We start from the raw sequence: 18,921 nt of genomic DNA, 5'->3' as shown, positions 1-18,921 counted from the left end.
GTTGCAACTCACACTTATGAGTTTTGGTCATCGTTTTCGCTGTCATAAATAATGGAGAGTCACACATTGCGATCTTTTTTCTCGTGCATTTAGTCTCTCTTCAACTACCAAGAGCCTTTGCAAGAAGTAAGAACCCCACACAGACTCGTTGTGTGTCGCTATTTCAAAAGCCAATCGAACCTGTCTATATGCCCACCATGAAAGTGTATCCAAAATAAAGAAATGGAAAGAAAAAAAAAGGGTAATGAAGAAAAGCATTTACTCTTTGCTAGATTATAAGAATATCATTATAGCATTCCGCCATCACCACAACGATATCAAACCAACTCTTATAATATCTCTATTCAAACCATTAATTACGATGCTATCCTAAATATCTCTAAATATGGAAGCGTTGAAGAAGATATTATTGGGGATTATATCTGCGAGCTCAAGTACTGCATTAACATAATAACATACAATGAATCTGGAATCATCGTAGTTGCATGGTTGTTCAATGCAAGATAACAAAACTTTTCTTCTTTTTTTATTTTATTTTTAAAATGCAACATTTCAATAGATAATAAGTCTACACTTCTAACCTTTCATTGTGTCGTAAAGAGCATTTGAACAATAATTTGTCAGTGTAGCAACTTTGATGTCGTCCATGTGGGTGGTGTCCCATGAAAATCATGATAGTGCTTACTACCTTAATAGTACTTAATAGTTATTACCCTAAAATAGCCTTCTAACAACCACACTACTGGAATAGATGTCACATAGAACAGCACTGGTGAAGTCTCACATTGCTGCGTTAATTAATGACAATCTCATATATTGCTTTACCTTTGCTAACAAGCACCCAATAGCTAACATGCAATAAACATCCAATAACAAACAAACCACGAAACCACATTAGATCCATTTAAGGAATAATAAAGCACTTCAATTAGTACCAGATTTCGGTGTGATAGTGATGTCAAAGGTTCAGCTCTCTGCCAAGTTACCTATACTACTCTTCTAAGTAATTCGTAGGTACATATATCTTTAATATAGTCAAAGAAAAAACAATTGTAAAATTAGGACTGTTTACTTAGTTCCAGCATGTCTCAAAATTCCCAACAATTCTCAGTAACAAGAAATTAAATGGGTACCTAAACCACGAACTAACAAAACAAGTGTAGTGTTATATTCTCTAAATTCTCCTACAAATCTTCCTAATACTCTATGAAGAAAATATTAAAAGTAAAAATAAATACATTTAATATGATGAAAACTTAAAAAATACTCAATATTTTATTTACAAGGATTAGTAAGAAGATTTTGTAAGAGGATTTAGAATTATTACAAAACAAAGGAAAGAACTACCTGCTACATTCTAAAGTTGATCATATTTGTCCCCAGAATCCAGATATTTTCAATTGATTGAATTTTCAGCAATATGCATATGGGAGTATAGGTCAATGACATTGACATATCAAGTGTCACAAATCACTCAGATGCTCAAATTATGCAATGAACAACGCCATCCTATCCAGGGAACTGGAACTTTTGACTTAAGATCCCCTCAACAATTACTATTTTCATACATTGAAAAACCAATTTGTAATTTACATGTACTGACAAAACAGAACAGTTATATTCTCTTCAGTGATAAAGAGAGAGAGAGAGAGATTACAGAATTCAATTATCCATTTCCATATCTATACAAGGGGTAAGAATAATAGAGTCCTGCAACAAATATCATCGATTTGAAGAAATGATTTCATTTTCAATTGCAACTGTTACATGATAAGGAATTTGAAACACAGTAATCTTCCCTATTGTTTGGGGTAAAATGTAACACGTAGAAGGTTAATAGGAAAACAATAATGTTACTGAAGAAGTGTAGGATTTCACCTATCATGCTGGGCAGTTAGAACCACTGATGAACAAGAACTCCACTTTGTCTAAGGGAATTGAAGAGCTGCAAGCATTGATCATATGTTTTCTCATACTTTGAACTCCTCTGCCCAGGGCAACATCTCTGCCACCTATTGTAATGGCATTCAAGGAAAATCTCATCTATCAAACATATAGCCCCAGTTTTAATCAACCTTGGAATCAGATCAAACTCAGTACCCTCCACATCCATCTTCATCACAACAAAATCATTCTTCGAAACCATCTTCTTCAACCAATTAGCAAAATCAAATCCCTGTATCTTCTCCACTTTGCCATCAAACTCCCCCTTCCCCAACGATGACTGCAAAGGCTGAATCCTACCCATCCCCCTGCCCTTAACCTCAACATGCTCCCTGGGATTGCGATGAATCTCAAACATCAAGGTTTCATTCTTCACCCATGCGGCGTAAGGAACCAGAGTGATCCCCTTCTTCAACCCGTACCCTTGGTGAAAAGTCTTATCAGCTTCAATTGCATACACATGATAGGTCTTGTTCTGCTTAGGGTACTGTTTCCTAAACCAAGACCCTATGCTGGAGCCATAGCTTCTAGCTCCAACATCAACATACACATACCTATTCTTAAAGCTTATATCAGCCATTGAAGGAAGGTACTTTATGTTCCTCACATTCCTTTTCAATGTAATCCAAGGCTTCAATGGCTCCTCCTCAATCAATGGCTCAGCTATCTTAACCAAATCATGCTTATAACCAGGAACATAACACTTTCCATTTGAATCATCGAAATCGAATTTCCCAGCACCATCACCACACTCTTTCTTCAAAACAATTTCACGTATATACGGCATCGAAGAATCAAAGCCTTCCAAGCCATGCAACTTAACTACTTTGAAACAATTGAACAAATCAAGGAACGAATTGAAACTATACGTATCTTTAGGGATCGCGAAATGGAACACCGCGAAACCTCCCGGTCTCAGCGTCCGGCCGATCTCAGCCGCGAACTCTGCCGGCTTCGCCGACTGCACGAACGAGTCCTCGCCGGAGAACACGAAATCGAAGGTTCCGTCCCCGAAAGGAATCCGCTCGCCGCGGCCAAACTTCACGAGCGGCTTCGCCGATCTCCCTCAGCGCGAAGACGTCGCGTCCGGTCGGCGTTTCCACGCACAGAGCCTTCGACTCCGGCGAGAGGTATCCGCCGGCGATGAAGTCCTGGAACGCCGACGAGTAGAACCGAATGCCGTTGATCCAGTACTTGCTGGTGTAAAGCCCCGGCTGCACTAAACCGGCGGCGGCGGTGGCAGACTGGAGCGCGAGAGGTCCGCTGCGGGCGATGAGCAAAACGCTGAAGAGGAGAAAGCGTATGGAGAGAAGCAGGCTTGGGTGCGGTGGCAGAAAAAGAATTGAAGTTGGATTCTGGATTTTCTTTTGTTATCTTGCTCAAGTGTGGGGAGCCAGGGGCAAAACGGGAAAACATAATTTGAGAATGCAGCGTGACTCGGTGTGAGCTAGTAAACCGTTGCTCCCTATAATATTCTCTCTTTCTAAATTCTTATTCTTAAATTAAGAAAATATAATTCAAATTTTCCAACACAAGCAGAATACGACTGAAAGGGTCCCACTGTCACCACCGCAAGGATCCGCCCAGCACAACAGCTACCAACATCATCCAGTCCCCACCCGATGTAAGTTAAAGTAACTCTTTCATTATAATTTTCAACAAATAAAAAAACCTTTCTGCAAATTACGAATATGAATTTCTGCCATGTGTGTTTGTTCTAATGGAGAGGTATACTGTGATTGTCAACATGTGAAAGAGAGAAAGGAGTCTATGTGCTGTTTTTGGTTCCTTTTGCAGGCCCATGTTTGATGTCTAATGCCTTGCTCCTCTATGCATGATTAAATAAACTACTAGTAATATTCATGTAACTCACCATATAGTTAATGCCATTTAAGGAAAAACCATGTTTACAGTGTTTATGTCAAATGAATACAAACTATTGCTAATTACAGTAGTACTACTTGCAGTCGTCTTTAACAGAATTAAAGATAAACAGTTAAAAGAAATTGCCAATAATAAAAATATATTATAATTTAAGTTATTGTTATAAGTATAAAATATAATTTATATATTTAAGCATATTTATTTATTGAGATATTTAATTATAATATAATTTATATATTTATTTATTATAGAGTGTGGTTACTCATGCGTCACGGGGGTAACATAAGTACAAGATTAAGTTAATTACTTTTTATAGAAGATAAAAAAATGAAAAATTAATTTTAAAAATAGATTAATTTAAATTTAATAAATATAAAAAATACATTATGTTCAAGTTTATTGTGTTAAATTAAATAATAGTTAGTTGATAATGTTATACTAATTGATGAGAAATTAAAAATAAAATTTATTAAAATAAATTACATATCATTATCATATTTTACTTCTTATGATGTGACAAGTCAGTCATTATATTATTAATGTCATTATCTTTTTACCAATCAAAATTTAGATTAAAAAATAAAACCAACTTTTGTTTTTATTGACTATATATAAGGTTAGTACTCCCAAATAACCTAAGACATTAATGTATGCAATTTATTTTTTTAAATAAAATATAATGTCAATTTTATAATGTTTTAAAATTTTACACTTCGATACGTGTAAGAAGAATTTGATATCATTATTATTAAAGAATCTAGTGTTAATCGGCAAAAGAGAGCATTTCCAATGAATTCTGGGTGCTTCCTTCTTCATCCACACTAAGAGTATAGCATGGTTCCATTTTCTTCAAATTCTGCCACAAAAGATAGTGTGGCTAGTGCTCGAAACAGGCCTCCACGTGTCATGAGAATATCTAGAGCGAGTTGGTTTAACTTTTTAAGAAAAGTTTACTAAAAAATGGAGCAAGGTCCAATCTTGGCTCCAACCCTTACAATTCTAGAACATGGATTTTATTCCCTTGATTTTTCCAAATAACCATTACAACATTCACTTTGGCCATTTCCAAGAGGTAGGAGAGACCTAGTTGGCCTATCAGGATTCAGGATACGGATTTCTGGTTATGATATGGACTGTGTACTTAATCTGCTGTTAACCATGCTATACTCTTGTTGTGGATGAAGAAGGAAGCACCTAGAAATCATTGGAAATGGTTCTTTTGCCCGTGTGTGTTGAGAATTTATCCAAGACAAAATTTGAGGAATTATTTCTCATTGATCGTAATTCTCTGTCTGTACTCTGTACAGATTTAATAGCCATTTCTAAGGTACAAAAGGGGAAATAAATCTCCCTAATAAAGATAGAAATAAAAACAGATTCCTATCCTAAAATATACAGCATTAAATACGTTTGTACACTTAGGATATTCTACAGAATGTTTTATTCATTATTCAAATATTATATTTTTTATATTCATTATTCAAGTGTTATAATATCTTAATACAAGTTTCATATTATATATGATTAATATATTAGTTTTATCAAAGTTCATTGGCCTTTAATACATAGAAAAAGACATTAACATATGTTAAAACAAAGGTGAAGGTGACAATGGATGAAAGTTTGAAAAAAAAAAATTAAGTCTCATATGGTTCAGGTAAATATTTGAATAGTATTTTATTATAGAGAACTCCTTTCTTCATTTTGTATAGTCTTAGTTGAAAAATATTTTTTCAACTTTTCTTTCTCCCTCCCAAATCTCAGTCGATGCATTTCTCGCAAACATCTATTCCAGCAAACTTCTCCCTTTTTTTCTGTCGCACTAAATTTTCGGTTGGTTATTAGAGTGACTTTTTAAGTCATATTTTCAGTTGGCCGCTAGAGTGACTTTAAAAGTCATATTTTCAGGTAACTTTAGAGTGATTTTTCAAGTCATACAAGAGGGTGTAATTCTAGAAAAATTCCCTTAGTACCATGAAACGCATTAAAAAAAGCGACATTGTCCATGACTCAGACACTAATTTTTTTATTTAGGATAAATTATTTTTTCAATAACATACTTTTAGGTTTGGCTCTTTCAACTTAAAATGAGAAGTTTATTGGCTAGTCAAGTTCTGAACCTTGTTTTAACTGTTCTAGCCGTTTCTATCTCAACAAAAACAAACAGAGAAGACAAGAAGAAGAGACAATTCAAAGGGCCATTAAAAAAACAAGTTAAAATTAAAAACTACCTGCTCTCACTAACTGTTTGAGCAGAAGCTAATGAAAGAAACATGTCAAGAATAACAAGGAGAACAAGAACCGGCCTAGTGACCAAATTAATAATTAACACAGTGGTTCTTGTTTTAAGTCTGGCCATGGTGGTCATATAAATAGAATATCACTTGCCACTTGAAACATGCATGTGGAAGATTGAAAGAGAGACAAAGGCTGTGCTTTGTGTTTGGAAAGAGAAGTACCTAAACTTGCCATGAAGACAGATTTGCATGCCAACCAACTCAATTTAATTTTTCTACCATATCTATCTCCTGGCCATTTGAACCCCATGGTAGATACAGCAAGGCTTTTTGCCAGGCATGGTGCTAGTGTTACCATTATCACTACCCCTGCTAATGCTTTGACATTCCAAAAAGCCATAGACAGTGACTTCAATTGTGGATACCACATTAGAACTCAAGTGGTTCCATTCCCTTCAGCCCAGCTTGGCCTCCCTGATGGGGCTGAAAACCTCAAAGATGGCACTTCCCTAGAAATACTTGGTAAAATCATGTATGGAATATCCATGCTCCAAGGTCAAATTGAGCCTCTATTTCAGGATCTTCAACCAGATTGCCTTGTAACCGATGTGCTTTATCCTTGGACAGTGGAGTCAGCTGCAAAACTAGGCATCCCAAGGCTTTACTTTTACAGCGCAAGCTACTTCGCAAGCTGCGCCACATATTTTATCCGAAAGCATAAGCCTCATGAGAGGTTAGTTTCTGATACGCAGAAGTTTTCAATTCCTGGCCTTCCACATAATATTGAGATGACCACCCTGCAGCTCGAAGAATGGGAAAGGACTAAGAATGAATTCTCAGATTTGATGAATGCAGTATATGAATCGGAGAGCAGAAGCTATGGAACACTGTGCAACAGTTTTCATGAATTTGAAGGTGAGTATGAGCTTCTTTATCAGAGCACCAAGGGGGTCAAGTCTTGGAGTGTAGGACCAGTTTGTGCCTCGGCTAACACAAGTGGTGAAGAAAAGGTCTATAGGGGACAAAAGGAGGAGCATGCACAAGAGTCAGAGTGGCTAAAGTGGCTTAACTCCAAGCAGAATGAGTCAGTACTTTATGTAAATTTTGGAAGCCTCACCAGGCTCTCTCTTGCTCAGATTGTTGAAATTGCTCACGGACTAGAAAATTCTGGTCATAGTTTCATCTGGGTTGTACGAATAAAGGATGAAAATGAGAATGGAGACAATTTTCTTCAAGAATTTGAGCAGAAGATTAAAGAAAGCAAGAAGGGTTATATCATATGGAACTGGGCACCACAACTTCTCATATTGGACCACCCTGCCATAGGGGGAATTGTCACTCACTGTGGTTGGAATTCCATTCTTGAAAGTGTCAGTGCTGGATTGCCAATGATCACATGGCCAATGTTTGCAGAACAATTCTACAATGAGAAGTTGCTAGTTGATGTATTGAAGATTGGAGTCCCAGTGGGATCGAAAGAAAACAAGTTCTGGACAACTCTGGGCGAGGTTCCAGTGGTCGGAAGGGAAGAGATTGCAAAGGCTGTGGTACAGTTGATGGGAAAAGAAGAGAGCACAGAAATGAGGAGGAGAGCAAGAAAACTTGGAGATGCTTCCAAGAAGACTATAGAGGAGGGTGGATCATCTTACAACAACTTGATGCAGTTGTTAGATGAACTAAAGTCATTGAAGGCATCTAAGGCAATTGAGAAAGAAACTTGAAACTTGAAAATTGAAATGGGGTGACAGTCTTGGGTGAAGGTTTCAAATAAGATAGAATAGCATCCAATATTTTCTTTTTCTATCAAGCATATTAGTCATGTTTCTGAGGTACTAAGTTTCATTTAGCCTTTTATTAAATAGTAAGTGAAATGGAGATCAATGTGAAGAAATAAATCCTAAGTTGTATGGTTAACAATTGAGAAAATATAATAATAGCATTTTGGCCTAAAAATATCTATGAAAATGCATTTTAGAAAATGGTCTTAGTATCTAATTGAGTCTCATAAAATCAACTTGTAAGATGAGAATCGTTCAAATTTTATAAGCTCAATTGAACTCATCTTTAGTCAATGTAAGACTAAATCACCACCCTTGATGTTTAAGGAAGGCCACAATTAAGGTGGGCTAGTGGTGACTACAACTAAGGAGACTTTCCAAAAATATCTATATTAACAAAAACTCTACCACTAATTTGTACAGGAAAAATATTTCAACATAAGATATATTAATCTTTAAAATCTAAAAAATATGTGTTAAGTGACACAAATCTTTATAAAATCTATGTACGAGCTAAAATCATTGATGTCATCGAAACCACTTTAGAACTATGAAGTGTCGATTCTAACAGAGATATTAAAACATCAAGACACTCCGTATAGTCCATCTAGTTTTAAATATAAGAAGAATAAAAAATTAATTCACACTAACTAAGAAAGTTAGTTAATGATATTTAATATCATCAATCTCAATTAAAAAGTAATTTTTTCCCAACTTATCCTTCATTAGAACTTGATATTAGAAATAAAAAAAATAATTAAAATTAACATCTCAATCAAATTAAAGATATTTTAAAGATAATAATATTAAATAAAATAAAAATAATTGAATTTTCCTTATATTTAAGATTAAGAAATATATTTTTTTCTTATATTTAAGATCTTAGAGAATATATAATAATGACCTTCACAGATGGATGTCATAGTTTTAGGATGTAATATAAAAAAGGAAAATTAAAAATAAGTAATTTAAGAATATAAAACAAAAAAGTAGAGACAATTCAGAAGGTCATCAAAAAGCATGTCCAAGTATAGATGTCAAGAATAACGGGAGAAACAAGAACCGGCTTAATAATCAAATTAATGACAACTTTTGAAGTCAACAGGCCATATAAAAAGAAGGAAAACATTAAAGTCAGCTTACAGAGGTAGTTTTATTTCAAGCATATAAAAGTAGTAAATTTTATTGAAAAAAGGCATATATCATATCAAAAATATAAAAGTATAATAAATCTTTTCTTTCTCAATAAAATCTTACAATTGTTAAATATATAACCACAAAAAAAAAAAAGAATATTACTTGCCACATGAAGAAATGCTCTTGGGAGTAGGAAGATCGAAAAGGCTCTGATTGTGTTTGGAAAGAGAAGTGTGACCAGTTTTTTTCATCTCTAACTAGTCACGAAGACAGAATCTCAACCCCAGCAACTTAATGCAATTTTTCTTCCATATCCTGCTCCTGGCCATATGATCCCCATGGTAGACACAGCAAGGCTATTTTCCAAGCATGGGGTTAGTGTTACCATTATCACTACCCATGCTAATGCTTTGACATTCTAAAAGGCCATAGACAGTGACTTTAATTGTGGAAACTGCATCAGAACACATGTGATTCAATTCCCAGCATCCCAAGTAGGTCTCCCTGATGGGGTTGAGAATGTCAAAGATATCACTTCAATAGAAATGTTGGACAAAATCAGTCTTGTACTATCGATTCTCAAAGATCAAATAGAGCTTCTGTTTCAAGATATGCAACCAGAATGTATCATAACTGCCATGCTTTATCCTTGGACAGTGGAGTTTGCTGCAAAACTAGGCATTCCAAGGCTTTACTTTTACAGCTCAAGCTACTTCAATAGTTGTGCTGGTCATTTTATGCGGAAGCATAAGCCTCATGAAAGGATGGATTCTAATAACCAGAGGTTTTCAATTCCTGGCCTTCCACATAACATTGAGATTACCACTCTGCAGGTGGAAGAATGGGTAAGGACTAAGAATTACTTCACAGATCATTTGAATGCTATATACGAATCAGAGAGGAGAAGCTATGGAACACTGTACAACAGTTTTCATGAACTTGAAGGTGATTATGAACAACTTTATCAGAGCACAAAGGGGGTCAAGTGTTGGAGTGTAGGACCGGTGTCAGCCTGGGTTAATTAATCAGTGCGATGAAGAAAAGGCCAATAGGGGACACAAGGAGGAGCTTGTGCAAGAATAAGAGTGGCTAAACTGGCTTAACTCTAAGCAAAATGAGTCAGTTCTTTATGTAAGTTTTGGAAGCCGAATCAGGCTCCCTCATGCTCAGCTTGTTGAAATCGCTCACGGGCTTGAAAATTCTGGTCATGATTTCATCTGGGTTATTCGGAAAAGGTATGGAGATGGAGATGAGGATGGAGAGAGTTTCCTGCAAGATTTTGGGCAAAGGATGAAAGAAAGCAAGAAGGGTTATATCATATGGAACTGGGCGCCCCAGTTGCTGATATTGGACCACCCTGCCTCAGGAGGGATTGTGACTCACTGTGGTTGGAACTCCGTTCTTGAAAGCTTGAGTGTTGGTTTGCCAATGGTCACATGGCCTGTATTTGCAGACCAATTTTACAATGAGAAGTTTGTAGTCAATGTCTTGAAAATTGGAGTCCCAGTGGGATCAAAAGAGAACAAGTTCTGGACGCATATTGGTGTGGATCCAGCAGTGAGAAGAGAAGAGATCGCGAAGGCTGTCATTCTGTTGATGGGAAAAGAAGAGGGCGGAGAAATGAGTAGAGCAAGAAAACTTGGTGATGCTGCCAAGAAGACTATAGGGGAGGGTGGATCCTCTTACAACAACTTGATGTAGTTGTTGGATGAACTAAAATCATTGTAGGTATCAAGAGAACTTGAGAAAACAAATTAGATAATTGAAATGGAAGAGTGATTTTGGTGATTCCGCATGTATTGCTGATGCATTTTAAAAATAAGATGGAACAACATCTAAGTGTCTTTATTTTCCAGCTAATTTTTAAGTTGAGCCAGCTAATTATTTTGTGCACTCTTTTGATATAAGAAGATTTTAGATTTTAACGAGCCACTTGCATGGCATATTTTGATGTTTGTGGAATGGCTTGAATCATAAAAGTAAACAATTATTGCTAGCTTGCAGCAACTTTGTTTGAAAGAAAGTCAGTTGGCTTCTCTAAACCGGTGGAACATTGTGTGTGTGTGTGTGTAGAAGAAACAAAATTTCATGTACCTTCTTTGTAAATATAATGGCAAGATATATTGCTGTCAGAATAGAAACTCTTGCACACTACATGGCTGAAATGAAGGAATAAATCTTTACTCATAGTTCTATGAGGGTGATTCTTGGCACAACAATCAGGTCAGGTTGCTGCCTTGTGAGCCGGAAGGTCACAGGTTCAAATCATGGAAACAGTTTCCACTTGTAAGGGTAAGGCTACATATATGATATATCTACCCTAGTAGGTGGGAGCCTTGTTCGCTGGGAAGATCTACAGTTCTATGTTCATATTCTGTTTAAGCTTGCAAAAAGTTTTAGAAAGTGGTATATAGGCTTTGCACATATCTAAAATCTATAAAACCAGAATGAGTAGCAAGCAGTATTGGCAAAGTGGGCTTACTAAGCTGCTACTCTATTATCATTAATTCATTTATAAATTTTTTTATTATTATTAATATTATAAGAAATATATTAAAAAGGATATAAGTAAAAAAAATAATTAATATTATTTTATATTAAAAATTAAAATAATAATTATTTTGAGACAATTTTTTTAGTCCATGACAATTATGATTACACAACAATTATGATGAGTATATAAATTGTTATATTTAAATCACATTAATAAAATAGCACACCTTTCCTGAATACTATCTAGAAGGGTTTGAGGCTTTTGAGGATGAGGGTAAGAACAAATTTCCCATGTTATTATCTACATGTCCACCCAGGCACATTGCTGTAGCAGCTGTCATTGCCTTTTATCGTACTCCACACTCCTCCAACCAATGCCATCTCGCCACGTCATCTAAGGTTTTATCTCACGCGCGCTTCATCGTTCGCTGGAAAACTCTACCCCGATACTTCGTTAACTTCCATAACTAACGATTTTACCAACGTTGGTTGCCACCTTAATTACATTACATAAGCAAACAGAAAAAACCAATACATTACACACGGAAAACAAAGGTGTCTTCTTCCCGTTCAATTTTTTTTTTCTTTTACTTCAATTCGTTCAAATCTGAATCCGAAACAATAATAAGATGTCAAATCTCGACGGTGATTCGCCGAAGATACACGTTGAGACTCCGCCGGTGGCGCCTTCTGCGCCGAGTGAGGGCCACCTCGCGCCGGCGAGCCACGGCGGAATCGGCGGAATCCTGCGGCGGTGGAAGAGGGAGGACTTGATCAAGAGAGGGTCGTTGGGACTGAGAGGGGTCGCTCTGCTTTTCTCTCTGATTTCGTTCTTTATCATGGCCAGCAATAAGCATGGGGATTGGAGAGAGTTCGATAAATATGAAGAGTACAGGTAGAAACATCACACCCCTTTTGAAAATTTTGGATGATGAATAGTGTGGGTTTTGGTCAAATTTTCGTTTTTATTAATGTTGATTTCGGAATCGCCACTGTGATATAATAGGTGTCTTTGGTTTACATTTTCATTTCTTGTTTTTTTTTTAAAACTGTTTCCATCTTTAAAAGATTAGAATTCTAAAAATGTGTTTGGTTTCACTTCTTATTTTCCGTTTTCATGAAATAAAAATATGAAAATTTATGATATATTGACTTCTTGTCTTTTTGCATTTTTAGATTTACTTAAAATTATTCATTGTCCCCATAATTTCATTTTACCCGAAATGAGTTTTCTGTTCTCAACTGAAAACATTGAAAACGAAAAATTTATTGTTTTCATTTTCTGGTTGTTTCCTATTTTCATTTTCACTGAAAATGTTTTCAGAAATCCAACAAACACATTTTAAACACAGTGAAAATGAAAACAGAAAACAACCAAACCAAACACCCCCTTAGTTTGTCAAAGTTGTTAGGATAATTTATTAGTTTTTATTACATAATGTTATAATTAGAAATATAATGGGTTTAATTTTATTTTGAGCCTATGAATCAAATTACACTTTAAAGATCATCAATGGTGATTGTGTTAAACAATTAGTATGAAATTATTTTAACTTAGCCAATAATTTAAGCACAGAATATATAATTGTATTAAATATTTAAATGGAATTTTTTTCCACATATAATAATTTTATATGATCCACTCAATTGTTTCTTGTAGAGAATACTTATGATCTTGTTTCAAAAAAATTACACTTTAAAGAAATTATTATAAATTACATAATCTTTATCATACATACAAATTATAATTGGATGACAACATAAAAAAAATTAGATGTTTTAATTAAATTCATGTAATATAAAATGTATCACATGTCTTTAATTAAATTCATGTAATATAAGGTGTATCACATGTCTTTAACTTAGGCTTTTTAGATAGTGGGATTCACGAGAGTGATGAAGTTGAATTGGTTTTTGTAGGTATTTGCTTGCTATAGCGATTTTGTCTAGTTTGTACACTGGAGCCCAAGCGTTCCGTCTACTTCAGGAACTCTCCACCGCAAAACAATTGCTTCAGCCAAGAATGGCAGCTATGATTGACTTTTTTGGTGATCAGGTTTGACATTCGTTTTCTCTTATTTCATTGATTTCAATGGTTCTGTCACTATTTTTTTTATCCCATATCTGATTCTATGGCTAGTGAGGAGTCACTAATCAAAGTCAGTGTGTTTAAGTTTAAGTTGAAATCAATTCACAAAGGAATTTCATTTTCAGACGACTTTTGTTAATTTGAGTATGTTTGGGAAATTTTAAAATTAAATAACCTTTTTGGTATGTTGATGAGATGCTTTGTAATATATTGCAAATTAAATTAATTTGTTGCCCCTTTGTGGTTGAGTCGTAGAGCTATCACCGATGTTGAAGAGATTGAATTGGAAACTTGTGACTTGTCTCTCAAGTTACCCCTACGGAAGTAATGAAAATGAAAGCTTATCTAGCTTTAAAAAATCAGTAACAAAAATTAAGTGTTTTTCTAAGGATGTACAACTTTCAATGATGTTTAAGTGCTTCAATAATGCAATCACAAGGGGGGATGGGAATTTTATTGGCCTTAATATATTGTCTTAAACAAGTTAATTAGTCCTACATATGGCACCACCATATAATATTCAGATAACACATGGGTTGATTGAGGCTTCATTTTGAACAATTCAAAGCTTTAGAAGATTATTTTGTTTATTCAAAACCTTTATGATTGACTAGGATTTATGAAATATTTGCCTTTTAAGGACTATGAAATGTTAATTTCGAGAACCGTTTTTTGTTTCAGATCATTGCATATCTTTTGATATCATCAGCATCTTCAGCAATTCCAATAACAAATAGAATGAGGGAAGGGGCAGACAATATATTCACAGACTCTTCAGCTGCAGCCATTAGCATGTCAATTTTTGCCTTCTTGTGTCTAGCAGTATCAGCCCTCATTTCAGGCTACAAATTATCAACTCAACCTTATATATGAAGTCTGAACTATTGCAAAAAATCATCCTATTATTGTTTCATACTTCTATACAAATCACAATTTTATGTATATTAATGAGAAAAGGAGTCAGGCCTCACCTCTCTGGCTCCGTGCATATGTTATACAGTGAGATTTGATATTGATTTCATATACGAATACATGTAATGTTTAGTCATGTTTCTTGTACTTGAGACTGTTTATTGACCAATGTGACCAAAAAAAGATGATGTGGTGAATGCATTATTTGAATCTGACTGTGAGACGCAAGCAATGGAAGTCAGAAGACTAGAAACTGAATTTCATTTTTTGTTTCTTTGCAATCTGACTACTTAATGTACATCCAAAAAGAATTTTGACTTGTTAAAATCCTAGAGGGTTCAACTTTCAACCTTTAGACACAGTTTATCACAAATTTTTCAGGCGTGGAAATTTTCCTGAATTGTGTTTTCTTTTCTAATTAAATCAGATGTCAGTTAACATATCGTTATCAACAAAAATTGCATTAAGGACTATGTATGATTCACATCAAGGACTATGAATTGAAAATTTATCAAATCCCGGTGTTGATATTGGTACAAATTATGGAAGTCCTGGACCTCCTGATATTCATCACAAATCATTTGATAAAAACTAAAATTAGAAAGAGCATAGTAGAAATAGCCAACACAAGCACACTTGCTACTGATTAATGAAATATCGTAAGATTCTTCCAGAAGAACCTTTTTTCCCTACAAATACAACAAAAGAATAACAGAATTCATCAGTCAATCCTATGATAAAGTTGAAGTTTCAATTTGGACAAGAACTTGGCAGACAGGTATAGCAGCAATTTTCTGTCACTATGGCTGTAGTGCCAGTCACTAATCTAAAAGAGGTAAATAAGTAAACATTTGCAATTTTTTTGTCTATATTCTGCTGTGAATAACTAAAATCCTACATGCTATACAAAAACATATCCAGGATAATATGTAAAGTTGTGGTCCACTCCAAATTTAGAAGTCCTTTGAGAGAAATGACTGAAGGAATGAATCATCCTTCCTCTCATCCTTGGCCCTTGAGTATGCAGCATCTGTGTATTGTGCATGATTGGTATGTGAACCCATTGGTCTGTTAAGATCTGAATAGCCAAAACTTCCAGGATTCTTGAACTTGTCCAGTGAAAATGATTCTTGATTTCCAGTTGCTGGAAGCCTAGTATTATTATAGAGAGAATTTGTGAAACTTGATGAGTTAGAATAACAATTCACTGCCGAGGGTCTTATAGGCGCTGATATGTTGCTGTTCTGAGAATTTCTGTTCGAGTTATATTTTCCGCTACCACGTGCAGCAGGCACATCATGGTTGTGCTTCCCTTCATAAGTTGTGATCACAGCTTTGATGTCATGTGCGGCTCGCTCAACGTGTTTTCTCACTGAACAACCAGGGGCGGTGCATTTGTAATAGCTCCTGCAGATGGAAATGTTTTGAACAGTTAAGTTATGGTGTTGGTAACAAACAACATGAATTGCAACACTTAGAAGTCAGAACCATTAACTAAAGGGTCTTTGTTTTCATCAGTTAATTAATTACCTTGCATTTGAGTTTCCTTTGACTACTTTCTGTCCATATTTCCTCCACCTAAAGCCATCATCAAGTATATCAATTTCGCTTGTGGTTTCAACAACAACTCTAGGCTCTCTAACAGATCTGCTTGCTGAGACTGAATAGCCATCGTTTTCGTTATCTCCCTTCCTGCAAAAATGAGAATAAGAATTAGTTATATTCAAACCAAGTGAACTATGCAATTTCATTCTAAAACAGTGGATCAGGTCATTAGATTGTAGTTTGTTTATCTTACCATCTTTTGGCATCAGGTCCAAGATTATCTCCGTCTCCTCCGGAATAACTGGTTTGCGGTGTTTGCTCAAACTCTTCCTCTCCAACAGAAGCTGAAGAATCTTCTTGTATGGAGAAATGATCCATTTGTGGATTTCCTAGAGTCACCACTGAATGATCAGTTATCCCTGAGTTTGTGCAAGACGAAGAAGGTTGATGAATTGATTGAGAGTTTGTTCTTCTAGTAGACTGCGGTTTTGGGTGGCTATGTTGGCCCTTATATACTATTTCAGTGATATGTCCATCCAAAGACTTCTCCACTTTCTTCTTCACTGAGCAATTTGGATGTGTGCACTTGTAATAACTACGAGGATTTTCACTCCCTTTCACTTGTTTCTGTCCATATTTTATCCAGTTGAACCCATCTTCTGTTCTCTTTTGTTCTCTTACAGACTGAGATGCACTTGTGTAGTCAAAATAACCAGACCCGGGAACTGAGCTACTTTGTATTTCTGGTTTTCCTTCTGCCATCTCTGAGGAAAAGCTCTGAATTGAAGGGAATTCAGATTTTGTTGCTGTCCGCTCAGGTGAAAAATCAGTTTGTTTTGTAGGTTCATTGAATTTCCACATGTCTTGTTTCTTAAGCGGTTCCTGTTGTCCAAGTAGAACAAAGTATTTAGAATACAAATCCAAATAATGACAAGAATGACATGTTTCAAGCCATCAATTAATCAAACCTTGTTTACTATGAATTATGCATCTTGATTATAACATTACAATGAAGTTTATTGTTTGTCAAAACATAAAAATACATTGACATACTTGTAGGTTAGACTTTTTCAACTTGGAATATGCTAGGCAAGTTATGAACCTTGTTTTAGCCCTTCAAACCGTCTTTATACCAACAAAAATAAAATAGAAAAAGGAGATGAACAAAGAAAAGAAGAAGACAATTCAATGGACCATTAAAAACAAGAAACTGACCCCACAAGACATACAAGTCAGAAGAAGCTAATAATAGAAGAAAAAAAGTCCAAATATGTAGATAACAGCAAATAAGAACCGGCCTCCAAGTGTCTTTGATGATGAAATAATACCAAAAAGACACACACAATAATATACTTGTTTAATTCAAATGGTGCCAAAAAAAAAAAAAAAAACACTGCTCACCACTTGAAACATGTTTGAGGAAGATTGAATTTGGGTTTGGAAAGAGAAGTCGGAGTAGTTTTTCTCATCCTCCTTGCCACGCTGTTGTTCTTCGCCCGAACCGTTCCTCCAGTTGAAGCTCTGGCCAACCAAAGCCTCAGTAGTAGGAGAAGCAAAAATCTAAAACCACACGCCCAACAACAACAACAACAACAACAAAGAAATGAAAACCCACAATTAGTAACAATGCCACAAAACATGAAACCACACTTGTCAATATGCATGAGAGAGTTTATGACTTACATTTGGAGAAGGAAAAAACAAAGGTGAGTTCAAGAACTCAGAAGGGCTGAAAGCAGATGAAAAGTTGAAGTAAGAAGAAGGGGAGATTGATGAGGGAGAGAAGAGTAGTGAGGGAGGTTGAACAGACTTGAATTTAGGAACATCAAGTCCAACTTGATTATGATTTTGATATTGATTATTAAGACTAAGTTCAGAAGTTCCCCAGTTATTATGATCTCCCATGGTCATGTTACTAGTAATATTGTTGTTTATTATTGGTTGAAAGGTGAGTGAAACTGTGAAAGATCAAAGATATGTGTCCTATTGAAATTGGGGTGGCAATGAAGAAAAAACTTGCTTTGGATTTGAATTTATATTGGAAAAGTGGTCTATGGCATGATATAAGGAGAGGAGACAAGACTCAATATAGTGATATAGAAGAGAGAGAGAGAGAGAATTGATGTATGATTTTAAGGCAAAAGCTTGTGATAAGCAGCAAAAAAGTCTTGGAAGCTGCTTCTTGGAAGCTGAGGATATGTTTGACCGTGGAAAACTGAATTTGGTCAAGACTTGTGGGTTTGACTGGGCTGCCTCACAACCTGCCATTTACTACCCTTATTACATTATTAAGATGTAGGCTTAAATATTTCTCTAGTATGTGTATATGGTTTTAATAAAAAAACTTCGTACCCCATTGCCCAAAGGCTCTTCGCTATGCGAAGTGTATATGGTTTTAATCTTTATAAAAAAATTATTATTTTTATTCTAATAAGAATATGTTTTACAATTTTAATTTTAGTATATATTTGATTTTCAGTTAAAATTGGTGTGACATGTATTTCAAAGCAAATCAACCAGATAAAAACAAAATGAAAATAAAAAAAAAATTATGATGCTTGATAAAAAATACTTTTGCCTCAAATAATTTTTCACCGGATTTCCAAAAATACACGTAGTTTAGTTTTTTCAGTTCTTATAAAATTGTACTTTTGATATAAGTCTCTTTTATACTATCATTAAAATCATTCATTATTTTAGTCTTTGCTATTTAAGGAACAAACTTGTTATTGGATAGATAGTTGTTGCATCACTACTAAACTAGGAAAGAAATTATGATTGCAAAATGAATACAATATAGGAATAAAAAAAATATGATGTAAGTAGAAGAAAAATTATTATGTAATCTTAGATCATTATATATTTTTGATTCTGACAATTTTTACATGATACATAATCATAT

The 18,921-nt window shown here is 35.0% G+C and overlaps 3 protein-coding genes and 2 pseudogenes across 3 annotated transcripts; 3 read left to right on the top strand and 2 right to left on the bottom strand.

Moving 5' to 3' along the window:
- Positions 1-1,653: 1,653 nt before the first annotated feature.
- LOC100782528 (uncharacterized) lies at positions 1,654-3,314 on the bottom strand (annotated as a pseudogene).
- A 2,922-nt stretch (positions 3,315-6,236) lies between these two features.
- On the top strand, positions 6,237-8,012 carry LOC100781442 (soyasapogenol B glucuronide galactosyltransferase-like). Its single transcript, XM_003533630.5, has one exon. The coding sequence runs from the start codon at positions 6,299-6,301 to the stop codon at positions 7,784-7,786; it is 1,488 nt and encodes a 495-aa protein (XP_003533678.1). The 5' UTR covers positions 6,237-6,298; the 3' UTR covers positions 7,787-8,012.
- A 743-nt stretch (positions 8,013-8,755) lies between these two features.
- Positions 8,756-10,708, top strand: LOC100780909 (soyasapogenol B glucuronide galactosyltransferase-like; annotated as a pseudogene).
- A 1,207-nt stretch (positions 10,709-11,915) lies between these two features.
- LOC100780370 (CASP-like protein 4B1) lies at positions 11,916-14,837 on the top strand. Its single transcript, XM_003533628.5, has 3 exons — positions 11,916-12,368; positions 13,394-13,529; positions 14,244-14,837. Exons 1-3 carry the CDS (start codon positions 12,103-12,105, stop codon positions 14,433-14,435), a joined length of 594 nt encoding a protein of 197 aa, XP_003533676.1. The 5' UTR covers positions 11,916-12,102; the 3' UTR covers positions 14,436-14,837.
- Positions 14,838-15,228: 391 nt separating this feature from the next.
- LOC100776837 (probable WRKY transcription factor 33) lies at positions 15,229-18,162 on the bottom strand. Its single transcript, XM_003534620.5, has 5 exons — positions 17,703-18,162; positions 17,421-17,579; positions 16,273-16,901; positions 16,005-16,166; positions 15,229-15,881 (listed from the first exon to the last, which is right to left on the bottom strand). The coding sequence occupies exons 1-5, from the start codon at positions 17,928-17,930 to the stop codon at positions 15,428-15,430; spliced, it is 1,632 nt and encodes a 543-aa protein (XP_003534668.3). The 5' UTR covers positions 17,931-18,162; the 3' UTR covers positions 15,229-15,427.
- Positions 18,163-18,921: the final 759 nt, after the last annotated feature.

Source organism: Glycine max, chromosome 9 (assembly GCF_000004515.6).
Source record: "Glycine max cultivar Williams 82 chromosome 9, Glycine_max_v4.0, whole genome shotgun sequence".
Lineage (NCBI taxonomy): Eukaryota > Viridiplantae > Streptophyta > Magnoliopsida > Fabales > Fabaceae > Glycine > Glycine max.
Note: the sequence above shows the minus strand (reverse complement) of the source record. Positions and strands in the feature narration are given on the sequence as shown.